Consider the following 17,141-nt stretch of genomic DNA (forward strand, 5'->3'; position numbering starts at 1 on the left):
ATAGCCTCCCAAGCTTACGTGGTATGGTGTTTTTATTTGCCATCTTTAGTGGTATTGTTTAAAAATAGCCATGTCTCATAGCTTCTGTGGCATCTGATTCTGACTGATTGCTTTCTTTGATTGTTGCTTATTCATGATTGTAAACTTGAAAATGAATGAGGTAGTTCTATAGAAGAGAGAGTGGCAAAGCTTTAAAAAGATGGTAGTTTTGATGCTGAGTTCAGAATGTGAAGTTAGTGTCAGGATGATTTCTTTGGAAAACTATGTCTTGATGTGTGAAGACTAGGACTACAGTTTAGCTGAGTGAATGACAAAGAGTTTGGAGGGGAAACAAGAGGACTATATACTTTTATGAGAAGTCTGGGGGATCTTTGGCTAAGATGTGAATGCTGTCAGATGGAGGCGGGTTAGAGTTCAAACAGAGTTTAAACAATTCCTGGCTTTAAGAGAGAACACATTTTTTGGGGGGGATGCTAGCAATGGAAACTTAAGTCTTTTTTGACACTTTCACAATTTGTAACTTTTAAATTATAGGGCCTTTTAGAATGTTCTTGTCTTCTTGGGTCCTCTACTGTACCTAAGTTCCATCAAGGAGTAGAATACATTTCAGCTTAATTATTATTGCATACCTATCCTGATACACATTAGGTGCTTGAGTCATTTTTGGATGAATGGATAAATGAATGCACTTATGAGAAATACAGAAAATCTGGGAAGTGGTCCGACAGGAATAATGAAAGTAAATTAAGTTTAAAAGGAGAAACTAGAGTGTGAGAGATTCCCATTTGGTTTGGTACTATTGCTCTAGGAAATCTGGTTTAGAATTTCCAATGTCTAAGTAAGGAAAAGGGACCTTAAATCAAGGAAAGAGAGATCATCCTCAAATGTAAGGAGGAACCCTGCATGATAGAGTGGAAGATGACTATAGGGGAAATAGTGTATTTTTTAATCTTTCAAATCTTTTAAAGACCATTTGGGGGGCCGGGGGCACAATTATCCTGAATTCTTGGGTGAATGGATTAGATGATTCCTGGTAGTAAATGTGAATTTCATTTTATTAAGAAATCATATATGGGGGCGCCTGGGTGGCTCAGTTGGTTAAGCCACTGCCTTCGGCTCAGGTCATGATCCTGGAGTCCCTGGATCGAGTCCCGCATCGGGCTCCCTGCTCGGCAGGGAGTCTGCTTCTCCCTCTCCCGCTCCCCGCTCTTGTGCTCTCTCTCTCTCTCTCTCACTCTCTCTCTCAAATAAATAAATAAAATCTTTAAAAAAAAATTTAAAAAAATAAAAAGAAATCATATATGTTAACTAGACTTACTGTGGTGATCATTTTGCAATATATAACAATGTTAAATCGTTGTGTTATACATCTTAAATTAATATAATGTTAAATGTCCCTTACATCTCAATTTAAAAAATAAACATCATATATATTTTTAAAAGTGACTTTAGCAGTACCCCATTTAATTTTAAACTTGTGAAATTTACCTAGATGAGATCTGGCTTGTATTGGTGGAATTGTGAATTTCTGCTCTACACTTGAATTCCTCTTGTGAGATCTACATCTGCTTCCTTCTTCATTGGTTAGGGTTACAGTGTATGTAAACATGATTTTTAGTAAAAGTGGCCCTTATTTTTTAAATATAATTTTATTTTATCTTGTACAGGTCAGGTATATATAGATAAAGCAGAAAATACTCTGTTATTCTCTCAAAAGATGTAAATGATTATTGAATCTGCCTGGTGATCAGTTGCTGTTTTATTTTGCTCGGGGGGGGGGGTGGTAGGGAAGAGTGCATTGACTCAGGAGGGATCAGAATTCAAAGTAATGTTTTATTGAAAGTAAAGGTTGTAAATGCTGGAGTATATTAATAAGCAAAGGCATAGCCTATTTGAAGAGCTCTTTATTAATAGGATAGATCCTCAAGTTTAAAAACATTTGTGTGCATCTTTTCATAATAATAATTTTAAACGACCTCCTTAATGCCAGGCACTATGCTTGTTGCTTTAACTTTATCATTTCAAAATGACCCTGGAAAGTTTGCAAGTAAGTTAGCAGGTTACGTACTTTAAAAAGCTATTTTTAAGGGGCACCTGGGTGGCTCAGTCAGTTAAGCGTCTGCCTCCAGCTCAGGTCATGATCTCGGGGTCTTGGGATCAAGTCCCGTGTCTGGCTCTCTGCTCAGCAGGGAGTCTGCTTCTCCCTCTCCCTCTGTGCTCTCTCTCTCTTGCTCTCTCTCTCAAATAAATAAATAAAATCTTTTAAAAAATAAATTATTTTTAAATCTAAAGTGGCTTCTTTATATAGTTTCTCTCCTCTAGGTCCTTACCTTCTCCCCCGGGTGAACATCTCCCATTGTAAGCATCTAAAATTGCTTTCCACTGTGGAAATCAAAGATGAGATTGTTGTTTTCCATAAGAATGTACAATGAGTACAGTCTGCTTCTTACATTTATAATTCCTAGTAGAGGTGGAGTTATTCTCATTTGTCTGGCTTCTAGCTAGGTGTTACGGGGTTGGGGAGAGCCAGAGAGACTGGATAACCTTTCCTTCAAATTGTTTTGAGACTGCAAGCAATGTGGAAGACCGTGATGCGGTGTGTGGGAAGGAATTTCCAATTCTTGTTTAATGCCTCACAGGAAGTACATTTTGCAAAACATTTTGTGGCTATTGCATCTGAATGACATGTTTCAGGTTAAAAAGTGTGGGGAGATTGTAAATGTCAGCTTCATAGCATGTCTGAGCATAGCACATCAAGTGGGAGAGTTTAAAATTTCCTTCAGATGGTGGGTGATCCACTTGGGCCACATGTGGAAGTGAGGATCCCAATCCATGTGATAATTTCCACCACAACACATTCTGTATTACTGTACGTGGCGGGAAAATCCTGTGTCTTCCCTTCTCTCATCCTGCCTTCATTTAAGAAGTCTTATCAGTCAGTCTTCTAGGATTATCAATGTCCAAGAAGCACTGTGGGTGGCTATAGAAGGGACATTCTGTGGAGAAGACAAATATGACCATGAACATAGCACAGTTGATTTTCCTTTTATTTATTAAGTTGTCAGGACAAGTAGGCATTAGATATAGCCAGGCATTGATTATCTTAATAGCTAAATTGCTTAGGGACCTGCCAGTCGGGGAGCCATCTTTTTTCTCAAGTCTGTCATCATGTGGCACATTGGACTAAGAAGCCCATTCCAGCTTTGAATCTTTCCATTGGTTAGAATACTTCACAAAGAGTTATAATGTCGTTCTTTGAGTTTCCATTCTTCCGTAGTGTTTTTGCCCTCTGGAGATGAAAACAGTAAATCTAAGTCTTGTTTTAATACCAGCTTTCCTATATTTTTTGGGGGGAAAAAAAAAACAGACCATGTTTTACCCATGTCTTGTTTTTTCACTAAATATCCAAAGCAACCTCATTCACTATAAAGTTTTCCAAGCCCTCTTTGGGAAAGACTCCGTTTGAAATTTAGAAATAGGGAACAGACACGATGTGCTGCTGAGGTGTGGTCTGAGCAGGTCTACCACTGGTAGAACAGACAGCAGCTCCATTAATTGTTTAGAAGCCAGTCACCTTTTTGACTTATAACTGAACTCTGATTCATCGGGGCATGTGTAATTCCACTTGTACTGGGATTCTTGATTATTTTGTTAACTTCAAAGTAATTTGATATGCTGCCTTGATGAATAAAGGTCATAGGATTCCAGAGGAACTGCTATGTGTGTTAGACTAACCCATGATTTTATGTTTAGCAGCAATGAAATGTTTCTTGACACGGAAAGATTGCCTCATGTGCTCCCCTCACACTCACATGCACAGTAATTCAACAGGTATCTATTGATTATGTGTTGAATACCAAACACTGCAATGAACTGTAGTAGAGATCTATATAAGATAAAGCTTATAGTTTAGTGGGAGAGGCAAATTCTTTTTTTTTTTTTTTTTTTAATTTTTTTATTCTTATGTTAATCCCCTTACATTACAACATTAGTTTTAGATGAAGTGTTCCATGATTCATTGTTTGTGCACAACACCCAGTGCTCCATGCAGAATGTGCCCTCCTAAATACCCACCACCAGGCTAACCCATCCTCCCACCCCCCTCCCCTCTAGAACCCTGTTTGTTTTTCAGAGTCCATCGTCTCTCATGGTTCGTCTACCCCTCCGATTTCCCCCGCTTCATTCTTCCCCTCCTGCTACCTTCTTCTTCTTCTTCTTCTTTTTTTTTTCTTAACATATATTGCATTATTTGTTTCAGAGGTACAGATCTGAGATTCAACAGTCTTGCACAATTCACAGCGCTTACCAGAGCACATACACTCCCCAGTGTCTATCACCCAGTCACCCCATCCCTCCCACCCCACCCCCCACTCCAACAACACTCAGTTTGTTTCCTGCGATTAAGAATTCCTCATATCAGTGAGATCATATGATACATGTCTTTCTCTGTTTGACTTATTTCACTCAACATAATACCCTCCAGTTCCATCCACGTTGTTGCAAATGGCAATAGGGAGAGGCAAATTCTTATACAGATGATTTCAGTACCTTTTTCTTATTCATAAAATATAGTCCTGAGAATTAGCCATGAACTTATTTTAACCTTTTGGAAAGCTCCTTCTAGCTTGTTTTTTTCCATCCTCTGAAACCAAAAAGAAAACAAAGCCAATAATCTATAGCATTTTATGTTGCTTCCAAAAACATCTTCTTCACTTTTAAGAGGCATATCCGAGTTCTGTTCTATCCGAAGGTATTGGGCAGGTTCACTCTTAACTATAGTCTATGGTAACTGATATAATAAAAATAATAGCACCATTTTACAATTATGCAGCAAACTTCAAAACATTTTCTCATTTGGTTCTCATAACAATCTAAAATTACATTATTGATAACTAATGGCAGGGGTAGTACAGAGAAGGTCTTTCCATACAATAGATGTATAGTCTCTGGAAAGACACCTTTTAATATCCCTTCTTCTCTGTGGATATTAATCACTCTCTTTTCCATTAAACCACAGTTGGCCCATTGGCAGGATAGGGTCCTCCCATAAATTTGGTTGGCTCACACAGTGTTGAAAAAATGAAAACCTGAGCCCACCTCCCATCTGTAGATGTTTCCTGAGCTGACCACAGTTGGCTGGCCCCTGGTCCTGCTGCCACCTTGGTTAGGTGTTCTGTCTCCAGTTTATTACAGCCCACACTTGTCACAAATGCACCTGTGTGTATTTTCACCCAGGCTTTTTTGGCCCAGGAATAGTTCCCGAATAATAGGCACATATTCATAGTTTTTAGAGCTCAGGCAATTTTTAGGTTTCACGCATAATGATTGTAGAACTCAACTACTTCATTTTAGTGAACGAGGAAAACAACTATGCAGAGGCAATTCTTATGTTTATTAAAATGACTGATTAGACTTATATTGTGAAAAATAGCAAAAAAAAAATATATATATATTTGTTGAAATACATCCATAATTTAGGGTCTTCATGAAGCTATGTTACTTTTATTTTTAGGATTCTTTTAGGTTAAAAATAATCTGGCACTCAAAAATTGTTTTGACCTTGTTTGCATTATATGTAACACACATCCATTTTATGACCTAATCTGATTAATACATCTGTCCTAGGTCACTGAAATGTTTCTGGAAATGTCTCTTGAAGTTTGGTAAGTACATTTATTTCATTGGGTAGAGTGATCCACTGACATTTTAATTGTTAAAGGGTAAACTTCTAAAATATGAAATAATTCTGACAGCTGTATAAAAGCACATTAGACTTTTCTTTAGCTCTTCCCTAATAGCTACTGCATCAAAAAATAATAAATTTAATATCTTTGCTTAATTTTCCTATAGTTTGGTCTTTGAATAATAGAGTTTAAGGCTTATAAGGTGAATAATAAGAGCTTTTAGAGAGTCCTCCCTAAGGTTCATTTCCCATAGAAATGAACAAATATGGTTATTTAAGTCTCTTTTTCATTGTTGATTCAGATAGATATTCAAAAACATGAAAGTAAACATAAACAGGAAACTATAAAAATGAAAAACTGAAAATTGAGACTGGTTTTGTTCATGGAGATCAGCAGGACTACTTTAGTAAAGTTCCATGAAGCATGTTGCTCTTTCAAAGTGGTCTCCAAAAAAAAGGTTGGGAAATCATGTATTTATTTTCAAATGGTGCATCTTAGAGGAGTCAGGCCTACCTGGAGAATTAGCTGGATCTAACGCTGAGTTCACTACATCGCACCTCCCTCAAACTTTCTGCGTCTCCTTGAACTTCCCTGTTGAAGTGGGTTTTACCAAAGTAACTAGTACACATTTAATTTACCCAAACATCACATGTATTAGTATAATATTCTCTTATCGTGTGATTTGCCAAATGAATGAGAATGGATACATTGACATTGGGTTAGGTATTTCTTTCTCTTATTTTGGTTCCTGTAACATGTTGCTTCAACTTAGTAAATTATTACATAAATTACTACTGTCCCTCAAGATATGTCAGGAAGTATCAAAGGACAGACCAAGTAATTGAGTTGTGTTATTCTGCATTGTGTTGATTCTTGCTTAAAGTAGTATGTTTTATAGCATGAGATTAGAAAAATTTTTATTTGACAAGGAAGTCATGCTATTTATCTTAGGAAATGGTCTTCACTGCTATAATTAGGCCTATAACATGTAAAAGAAATTCACTTTAACAAAGTGTAGTTATCAAAAAATGTAGGAAAAAACTCAGCTAAATAAGGTACATGTGTCCAGAAGCAATTTACTATATGTTTATAATGAACTTTAATCAAACTCTATTTTTATATGTTCATTTGTCTTGACTCTGAAATGGAAATGTTCTTCAAAGAAAAAGTCAACTTTCCATGGCATGTCTTCCATTAGATATAAAACAAAATCATGAAAGAAATTTAGAGTTAAAAATAATATATGAGGGGAACCTGGGTGGCTCAATCCGTTAAGCATCTGCCTTCGGCTCAGGTCATGATCCCAGGGTCCTAGGATCGAGCCCTGCATCGGGCTCCCTGTTCGGCCGGGAGCCTGCTTTTCCCTCTCCCTCTGCTGCTCCCCCTACTTGTGCTCTCTCACTCTCTCTCTCTGTCAAAAAAAAAAATCTTAAAAAAAAAAAAAAAAAACATGAAAGAAGAAATAAATAAATGAACCAAGCTTCTCTTACTATATTTATAAAATTACTCAATATTTTGAATTTTCTTTTGCATTTCATGCTAATATCTTCTAAACATCTACGTTTATTGCTCTGTTCATAGATTTTTTAAAAAAACTAAGATAGTGATTAGCATAGTATATTATAAGGAACATGAGTTCCAGAATGAGAAGTCCTAGTTTTAAATCTGCCTCTTGCTAATTGTGTGAACAGTTGAAAGATTTTTAAACACATTTTTACTCATTTGTAAAATAAGAAAACAGTGCATTATAAGCATATCGTGATGATTTAATGACATGTCCTTTAGAAAAAGCAAAAATTGTTTTATATTAATATAAAATAGAAAAGTTTTCCACATGTGCACCACATGTTCATAGTAAAACTGTAATAGTTTACAGAAATTAGAAGCAACCTCAATGTTCATGGATAAATAAATTACACTCTAATAATATAATGGAAATACCCCATAATAGTAAAAATGTTTTAATTATTTCTATTTATATATCTGTTTATGTGAATCTCAAAAACAAAATGTTCTATGGAGAAGAAATTACAGAGTACATACAGTTGATAGCATTTATAAAAAAAGTTAAAAACCCATAAAATTCTATATATCATTTAGAGATATAAATATATACTGTAAAATTATAAATTAATACATTGGAATACTGAAGAGCAAGTCTAAGGTAATGGTTACTCTAAGGAGCAGAAAAGGAAACACAATTGAGGTGGGTTCACAGAGACAACTGTGCAGGTGAGATTTTTATTTCTTAAAAATGGTTAGAAGGTACTCAACCTAATATATTACAATAAATAATAACAATAGAGAGTTTACCCTAAGCCTTGACTTAAAAAATGCTCCTTCACTCCTATCTCTTTTCCTCCTTGTTACCTAAACCTCATAATAATCAAATTTAATAACTGTGTAATCTGTGCTTTAATATACTATACTGACCATTTTTTATTATTGGATAATATGGTTAAATGATCCTTTCAAAATTCACAGTAAAATAGAATTACTCAGTCAAAGGGAATATACATTTTAATTATTTTTGGTGCTCATTCGCTTAATCACTTTCAAAAGTGTTTTGCAAATTTTTATTCCCAAAATGAACTTATGATAACAGTGTTACTTTGCCTTTTCCAGGTACTGGAAAATATCATACTTCAAATGTTTCTTAAAAACTATTAATAATAGCAGTATTTTTAAAATTTGCTAGTGAAACTAAATATTCTTGTTTTTTATTTTTAATCATACATGCTCTTTTGTGAGTTGTCCATATTTGTCTTTTGGGAAGTAGTAATTAAAATATTATTTGCAATGATTAAAGATCATTACAGAGTACACAGCCCAGAGACTATGGAGTGTCTTCTTTTGGAAGAAATACACTGAATAAGGGGCGCCTGGGTGGCTCAGTGGGTTAAGCGTCTGCCTTCAGCTCAGGTCATGATCCCAGGGTCCTGGGATGGAGTCCCGCATCAGGTTCCCTGCTCAGCGAGGAGTCTGCTTCTCCCTCTGCCCCTCCCCCTGCTTGTGCTTTCTCTCTTTCTCTCTCAAATAAATAAATAAATAAATAAAATCTTTTAAAAAAATACACTGAATTAGGAGAAATGATACTTCAACTTAATTCATTCTGAAGGGAAAGACTTACTTTTATGAATAGTAAAGAGACAGTATTTGACTAGCGAACTTCTTGCTTTCTACATTTGGATTTCTTCCCATCACGACATAGATTTCTGGGTTTTCTTGTTCTGGTTTTTTTTTTTTTGTTTTTTGGGGGAGTTTTTTGGTTTTCTTTTGTTTTTTTACCAGTAGCTGGTTTCAGAGTTCAGTATTGGACCTGTAACATTTGTGAGGCATTGTTGAGTTGTGGAAAAGACATCACACATTTGCTCTGTGATCCTAACCTCTCAGAGCTCCAGTGTTTTTGATCTGTGATACGGAGTTATAAAAATAAAATATTATATAATAATGTGTAATACTTACTCCCATTATTTCTGCAGTGGTACATACCTATATATCTAGTGTGGTTTCTGGCATAGTATAAGTATCTGAGAAGTTGCTGCTGCCATTATTAGAAAGGAAGGGTGTACAATGTAAGGGTCCTGAAATCCTCCAGCCATAGGCTTATTTGTGGTTGTCTAAACTTCTACCATTAGAAGTTCCTCTTTTGGTCACAGGGGGACATCTCTGAGACAGAGCAGTTCATTAAAGATGGTATTTCTACAGGTGTGCCTCTCGGAACACAGACTCTTTGGAATGTTAGTGTTATGTCATGGAGAAGGGGGGATGGAGGGCCAGGGGAAGGCATTCTTGATCATGTACAGTGCGGGAAATACTGTGCCAAAGAGATGTAAACAGGTTTATTCTCTGAAGCGCTTCCCGAAGTCTTGGCTATGATAAGATGAATTTATCAGGGTCTGTTTGTTTGCTTGTTTTTGTTTTTGTTTTTTTAAAAAACATCTCCTACTCCTTATTTTCTGGACACATGCCTTGGAACCCGCAGCTTTAAGACATCCATCATTTTATACCCTTGTTTCGGGTTCCCTTCTAGTAAATGGCTTGAGGGGAGCAATCAGCATATATCAGCAAAGCTACCGGAGACTGGGTGATTTTTAACAAGGCTACCGGGGACACTGGCTCATGACTCTGTGTTTTTTATACAGTTCATCCCCAGACCTCCGATTCAGTATGGCTCTGTGTGATCAGGAGAAAACTTTCAGACAACAGAGAAAAGAAAACATAAAGGAAAACATGAAGAAACTCCTGGGTCCAGAGAATAGTGAAGGCTTGTATTCTACACGTGATGTGAGTTGGAAATGTTTCGAATGTTATTGTAATTTAATAGTCATGTTGTTAGTACTCTCTCCCAAATTGCACCCAAATGTGGAAATACTGAAATTGATTGAGCATTATATCTTCAGCTTTTTAAGATAAGGTAAGTGTTTTGTAAATACAAATTCTTTGAGGAAGATCATCACAGATGCTGCCCATATTTAGTAATATTGATCAGATAGAGTTTTAAAAAGATGCATAGGCATACTTGTGCACAAACGAGATGTTTATTAGTAAGAAAAGTTTAGCCTCAGATGTAAAAGGATCATTGAAATTTATTTGTATTGTTTTTTAATTGAAGTATAGTTGACATACAATGTTCCATTAGTTTCAGGTGTACAGTATAGTGATCCAACAAGTCCACTGGTTACGCTGTGTTCACAAGTGTAGCTACTATGTGTTACCATACATTATTACAATATCACTGATGCTGTTCCTCGTGCTGTACCATTCATTTCCGTGATCTATTCATTCCATAACGAGAAACCTATACCTCCCACCCCCTTCACCCCTTTTGTCCTTCCCTCCAACCCCCTCCCCATGGGATCGTTGAATTAACTTTATATTTTTTTAAGATTTTATTTATTTGAGAGAGAAAGAGCAAGCACGAGCAAGGGGAGGAACAGGCAGAGGGAGAAGCAGACTCCCTGCTGAGCAGGGAGCCTGATGCGGGGCTCGATCCCAGGACCCTGGAATCATGACCTGAGCTGAAGGCAGACGCTTAACCGACTGAGCCACCCAGGCCTCCCTGTAACTATTCTTTGGGTGTTCATTTCCTTATGAAGATTCCTATGTCACATAAAACTTACCTTAAATAAATCCGTATGCTTTTCTCCTGTTAATCTCTCTTGTCAGTTTAATTTTCAGACCCAGCCAGGGACCTTAAGAGGGTCAAGGAAAACCTTTCCCTCCCCTACAATGGCAGGTCCTCCTGGAATTGAAGACTGTTAGTTGGTCAGGCCTAGAGGAAGGAAAGAGTTTGCTAGGGGAAAAAAAAGCAGGAAATGGCTACCTCTGTTAATTTCTGGCCATCAATTTCATTTGCAAAACCCTGTCTTGCACTCTGTGTTTCCCTGCCTCGCTGCTTTCCAGTTATTTGCAATAATTATTTCTTTCACTCCCAGCTGCTGATCTACCCTCTGTTCCCCTCACAACTGATAGACTTGCCTCCTAATCAAAGAGAGGTCAGTAGGCATCAGATGACAAAACGTTCCTTTCTTGCCAGAGGATTAACATATTCCATAAGTTATGCTATTCTTTGCTGCTTCCCTCTTGAATTCCATGGAGGAAACAGCTCCTCTTTCAAATGCAGATCAACTGCAGATATGATTGCCAGCCCCAAACAGGAGCCCTATCAATTGTCTCAATTGTCCAGTCCTCCCAGGACCACTCCCCTCCCCCAACTTGTCTGCCTCTATCTCTTTATGAATTTTTACAGTAAAAATATCAACTCCGACACAAAGGGGAGAAAGGGAACAACCACAAAGTCTGCCTGGAATATACCTTCCCTTCTCCTGTCTCTCCACTTCTCTCCTTATGTTCACAGACTTCTCCAAGTTCCTACACCATCTTGTCCTCTTTACTCACTTTCTCAGGCTTCTGACCTCATGATTCTGCTGTGGTTGCTCTACCAGTCGCCCGTACTAATAAATGCAAAAGATCTGGCCCTGTCTCCCTCAACCCATTTGGTGCAAATGACACTCGTCTCCCTACTTTGTGAAACATTCTCTACCCTTCACCTCCTGCCTCCTCTTTGTTTTCATCTTGCCTCTTTGGTGCCCTGTAGAGGATCTTCCCCCCCCGTGCATTCTTTAAATATAAGAGATCTTCACCCTAGGCTCTCTTTCTCCTCATTCTGTGTTCTTAAGAATTTTCTCTCCAGGGGCGCCTGGGTGGCTCAGTTGGTTAAGCGTCTGCCTTCGGCTCAGGTCATGATCCCAGAGTCCTGGGATCGAGCCCCGCATTGGGCTCCCTGCTCCGCGGGAAGCTTGCTTCTCCCTCTCCCACTCCCCCTGCTTGTGTTCCCTCTCTCGCTGTGTCTCTCTCTGTCAAATAAATAAATAAAATCTTAAAAAAAAAAAAGAATTTTCTTTCCAGGGGCACCTGGGTGGCTCAGCTAGTTAAGCGGCTGCCTTCGGCTCAGGTTGTGATCCCGGAGTCCTGAGATCGAGTTCCGCATCGGGCTCCTTGCTCAGCGGGGAGCCTGCTTCTCCCTCTCCCTCTACTGCCCCCCCTGCTTGTGCTCTCTCTCTGTCAAATAAATAAATAAAATCTTTTTTTAAAAAAAGAATTTTCTCTCCCTTGCATGATGTCACCCAGCACCTGTGTCCGAAGAACTTCCCATGTAGATCAAGGACTTAAAACCTCCCTTCTGAGCTTCAGAGCTGAACATCTATGCATCTGCTTGATTTCTTCACTGGTATCCCTCCCATCTCAAACTCAGCACGTCTAAAGGGGAACACAATACCTCTCTTTTCTGCAGTTCCACCCAAGCCTGTTCTCCCTCTCCCTACCTTCTTGTTCGCTTTCAAACCAGAGCTGAAAATCCTTCCACTGCTCTCAGGATTGGCCTCCCAGCATCTCTCCAGCTCCCATTTTTTCCAGTTCACACCACACTCCTTCATTGGGTTAACTCCACATCTCCTCAGAACCCTTCCCCAGCTGGTGCCTTTCCAGACACTGTTCCTTCTCCCTGTAACGTGCTTTCCCTGTACCTGCCCTCTCCCCACCCCACCTGCTTTTCAGGTAACTGGCACCTTCCCTCCCGTTTTTTAAGCAGTACATATGTAGCTTCTTCTGGGACTGTCCCAGTCACCAACAGCCTCCATCCTTCCCCCCATGTCCATTAGGTCTCAGTTATATTCTCAGTGGCACAAATACGCACCTTATCTTCTCAGCATTGATGACACTCAGACTTAAAACATACATGTACAGATACTCATCTCATGTCTGTTTCCTCCAGTGGAATATAAGCTTCATGAAGATCAGGACAGTGTCTGTGTTATTTACCTTCATATTCCCAGCACCTGGCATGGCTCCTAGCACATGGTAGACACGCAGTAAATCTTGTGTTGTGTGAGTCAGGGCACAGATTTGGGCAGTGGCTTGGTGCTGCATCCAGGGGATGAGTTAACTAGGGAGAGGGATCAGGGACTCAGAACTGAAGAACACAGTATCGGGTTGTTATGGAGGAGGCACAGGTTGAGGAGAGGGTTTGGATGAAAAGATCCCAGTGTGAACTGTTCCATTAGAAATGTATGTGGGACATACTGGTGCAGATGTTCCGTCAGCCTTTGTCCTCAGGTTTTCCTTTTGCAAAGGGAAAGTTGCTGCTGCAACCCCCCTATGGATTCCTTGTTTTGTGGGAAAAGGAGTCTTCCTGGGAAAATGAAACTTGGCCTAATATTCGTACAAATTGGCTTTTCTGCAACAGATGGAGAATGAAGTAATTATGTTTCTCTCTGGAATATTCTTCAAAAAATGTTAAACTCATGTTTTTGGAAGTCATTCTTGGAATTAAAGCTGTTACTGTAGTTGTTTTTGGTTGGCCTAGAGTTTTTTTCTCTTGTCCAAAATAATTAGTTTAGATATATTCAGAACCACCCAGTCCCACAACACACATGATAGTTTCCCGTTTTTATGTTACTCCGTGGTCAGGGGTCTCTTAAGCTCCCAATTCCCTTGCTCTCTGATGAGCCTTCACCTTCTAGTCAGTTCTGGCTAATCATCCTCCTTACAGTATGTGGAACAGGCTGTCATGTTGTCATGCTCAACAAAGAAAGAACAGTCCTACTTAATTCTCGGTGCAGGGACTGTGTTTGTCTTGTTCCCAGTGTTCAACAAACAGACAGCATCCAGCTTAGGACTTCACTGTCAAATTAAAATGTTGAATACATTTGGGCACTATAAACTAGGACACATTCCTTCCCTTCTGTGCTTCACTTGTAAAATGGAGACTATGTCTCTTATTAGGTGAAAGGATAAGTACTACTGCTTATAAGCTTCCAGCACAATCTGTAAGGGCACATAGTAGTTGCTCAATAAAATAGTAACTATACTACTTGAGTGTTGCTGTTCTGCTGTATAACACCCGAGGGCAATCATTGTTAAATTCAATAAAATCTTAGCTTTTCTGTCTATAAGACATATTATGATGAATTAGTCAAATAATTAAGGTGCCTCATAACCCTCTTAAGTACTCAGACTTTTAAAAATATGTATTCTTGGGACACCTGTGTGGATCAGTCAGTTAAGCATCAGCCTTCAGCTCAGGTCATGATCCCAGGGTCCTGGGATCCAGTCCCGCATTGGACTCCTCGCTCAGCAGGGAGCCTGCTTCTCCCTCTGCCTCTGCCCCTTCCCCACCCGCTTGTGCTTTCTCTTTCCCTCTCTCTCTCTAATAAATAAATAAAATCTTAAAAAAAAAAATGTGTTCTCAATAAAAAAAAGTTTTAAAAATTTATCAATTTGAATCATTTGGAGGGAAGTCTTTCTAAAATATGTCACTCCTTGCCCAGATTGAACTGATCTGAATGTTCTCATGTCGGTTTCATTTGCAATCAACTGCCATTTCTCCATGCTTTATGTGTTTCCTTGAAGTAATTTCTTCAAACCACTCCTTTCTCTTTCAGCTTTATTGTTGTGGAATTCAAATCTGATAAGCAAGCTTGTTGTTAAAACAGTGTCTCTGATTAGTGTAATTTCTCTATGAATAGAGGCCTGGAATCTTACCTGTGAGTAAGATCTGTAAGACTGAGTACATGGGGATTTTTGGCATAGTTGGATTGTTTAGAGGCCATTCTTATAAATTTTCTTGTCTGAAAATAGCTTTTGGTCAGATGAAGTTTCCAGATTAGAGTCTTATGTGAAGGGAAATGCTACTCTATAGTTTTTGTTCCCTAGTAACTGACCATAACAAAGCCAAGCTGGTTGGGGGACTAAAATCTAAGAATTGGAATAGTGGGGAAGCAAGAGAAGGGAATTCTACTTTAACCTTCATCAGAGAGTAAAAGAGAAAGTGTTTCAAGGCAGACTATATGAAATAACTTCATTTTAAACAGATAGATGGCGTTGGGTGAAGTATAAAGTGGACCTTAAATAATAACATTTTGTGAGTGCTATTCTGTACTTGTTTGTCATATAAATTAAGTGAAAAACTAGAGCAAAGAGAGCCCATCTGGTGATAGAGGAGGAGGCAAAGCAAAACAGTTCCTGAAGGAGGTGATAGAAGTCAGGTTTGGGTAGTCAGTGAGAATTTGTATTCCTTGTATATGTTGTTTCCATTTTCCAGAATATTCTACCTCTTGCTTCCTACCTTGGTTGTGATGACAGAACTTTGTACTATCAGTTCTTTTTTTTTTTTGAAGATTTTATTTTATTTATTTGACAGAGAGAGGAGGAGCAGGAGGAGGGGCAGAAGGAGAGGGAGAAGCGCCCCCCGCCCACCCCGCACCTCACCTGAGCAGGGAACCTTATGCGGGACTCGATCCCAGGACCCTGGGATCATGTCCTGAGCCAAAGGCAGACGCTTAACCACTGAGCCACTCAGGAACCTGTACCATCAATTCTTATTCCCCTCTCAAATTGCAAATATTGCAGGGCAGACAGTGTGGAATTCCTAATAGTGGAGGACAGGGAGGTGCACTGAGCAGGTGTGGGCTTCCAAGGGTCAAGTTTCAGGACTCACGAGGTGGACTTAGGGTTTTTCTCATCTGAAGTAGTGGTAGGATGTGAATAGCCAAGGAATAAGAGAGCTGGAGTTGGTCTAGAAAGTAGATGTCCAAGAGACCCAGACTCTACTCTGTAGGGTTGTCCACTATAAGGCAGGTGACTACTGAATACTACAGAGCTCTCAGGGAAACAGGCTCAGGGGGAGGCACGCAGGAACACACGTGTCCAAGCAAGGAGGGAGGAGGCAGATGGGGACAGGTGCTGGATTTGCTACAGGTTTAAATTTGTTTTATAAATCAAATGGGCATTATGTGAGGGAGCTTACTGGGTTCAAAGGGCCGGGGGCTGGATGAAAACGAAATGCTAGTAACAATAATATATTTTAATTTCATGTAAACTCACTTTCTAAATTTTGCATGTGAAATTATGGCTATGCTGGAAAAAATTGTAAATAGGTTGAAATGAGAGAATATGTACTACTTTTTGTACATTTCTTGAAGCAAACCAAGTCAGCGAGTTCCTCCCCTTTGTGTACAAAGGTTGCCTAAGTTCCTGACCAGAAATGGACCAGACAGCACCTTCGGAGGGCCAGTACTGGGCACAGGATGATGGGGAGGCAAAGCCCACTGTGGGGATTACCATTTACCCAGTTGGGCAGACATGTCCCCTCCTACTATTCCAATACTGTGGAGATGCACTGGGAAATCAGACTCAATAATTGTCATCTTTGCTTCTATCCTCTAATTAAAAAATAATGATAATCATAAATAATAATAATTATTATGAGTAAAGACCTAGGATGCACAAACAAGCAGTCTAAAGCCTAAACAGTTTTAATATTGGGATAATCACTGTGATATGCTCATTCAATCTTTTTAAAAAAATCAGTGCTACTTTTTTTGGTTCTCCTTTATACTTACAGGGTTGGTGCTCTCATTTTCAATACAGCTTCTCTGACCCATTTTATAAGTTGGTGGGGAATGATCAGTTGAGGGTTGCAAAACTAGGTCTTGGCTACTTCCTTCAATGTATGTTCAGGTGTTTCGACTTGTGCTTGGGGTCCCGGAGGCCGGGAGCTGGTTGGCACTTTAGAAAATTGACTTTCAGTAAAAACAGAGGTAGAAAGTGTTCTGATTTGACATTAGTACCATATTTTTCTCCAAACTGGCAAGAACAGAAAGATGATTTGGGGCAAATTAAAGGGCATAGAAATCAATTTCAATAATGTAGAGTTTGTGGCATCTTCATTCTTTATTTGCCTGATTTTATCCACAAGAAGAAAAAAAAGGAATTATTTGTAAGTGATAATTTCTAACAAAACCCAAACCCAAGTACATAACAATTCAAATGATTATAACCATCTATTATGATACTAACAAGGAACTGGCATAGGAAATTCTAATACTTAACTTTTTTGACTTATAGTCCTCTTTCATACTAGTCAATAAAATGATAAACTCTCTTAGAAATTAA

At 38.8% G+C, this 17,141-nt stretch overlaps 1 protein-coding gene across 1 annotated transcript in view; it reads left to right on the forward strand.

Annotated features, from left to right (window-relative positions):
* PLA2G4A (phospholipase A2 group IVA) overlaps positions 1-17,141 on the forward strand; it is a 153,174-nt gene that overhangs the window by 75,983 nt on the left and 60,050 nt on the right. The window contains exons 7-8 of the mRNA XM_045877356.3: positions 5,626-5,663; positions 9,830-9,971. Coding sequence (XP_045733312.1) covers positions 5,626-5,663; positions 9,830-9,971 — 180 coding nt within the window. The remainder of the gene's footprint in view (positions 1-5,625; positions 5,664-9,829; positions 9,972-17,141) is intronic.

Source organism: Mirounga angustirostris, unplaced genomic scaffold, assembly GCF_029215605.1.
Source record: "Mirounga angustirostris isolate CCGP_5_RB_7025 unplaced genomic scaffold, mMirAng1.0.hap1 SCAF_6, whole genome shotgun sequence".
Classification (NCBI taxonomy): Eukaryota; Metazoa; Chordata; class Mammalia; order Carnivora; family Phocidae; genus Mirounga; species Mirounga angustirostris.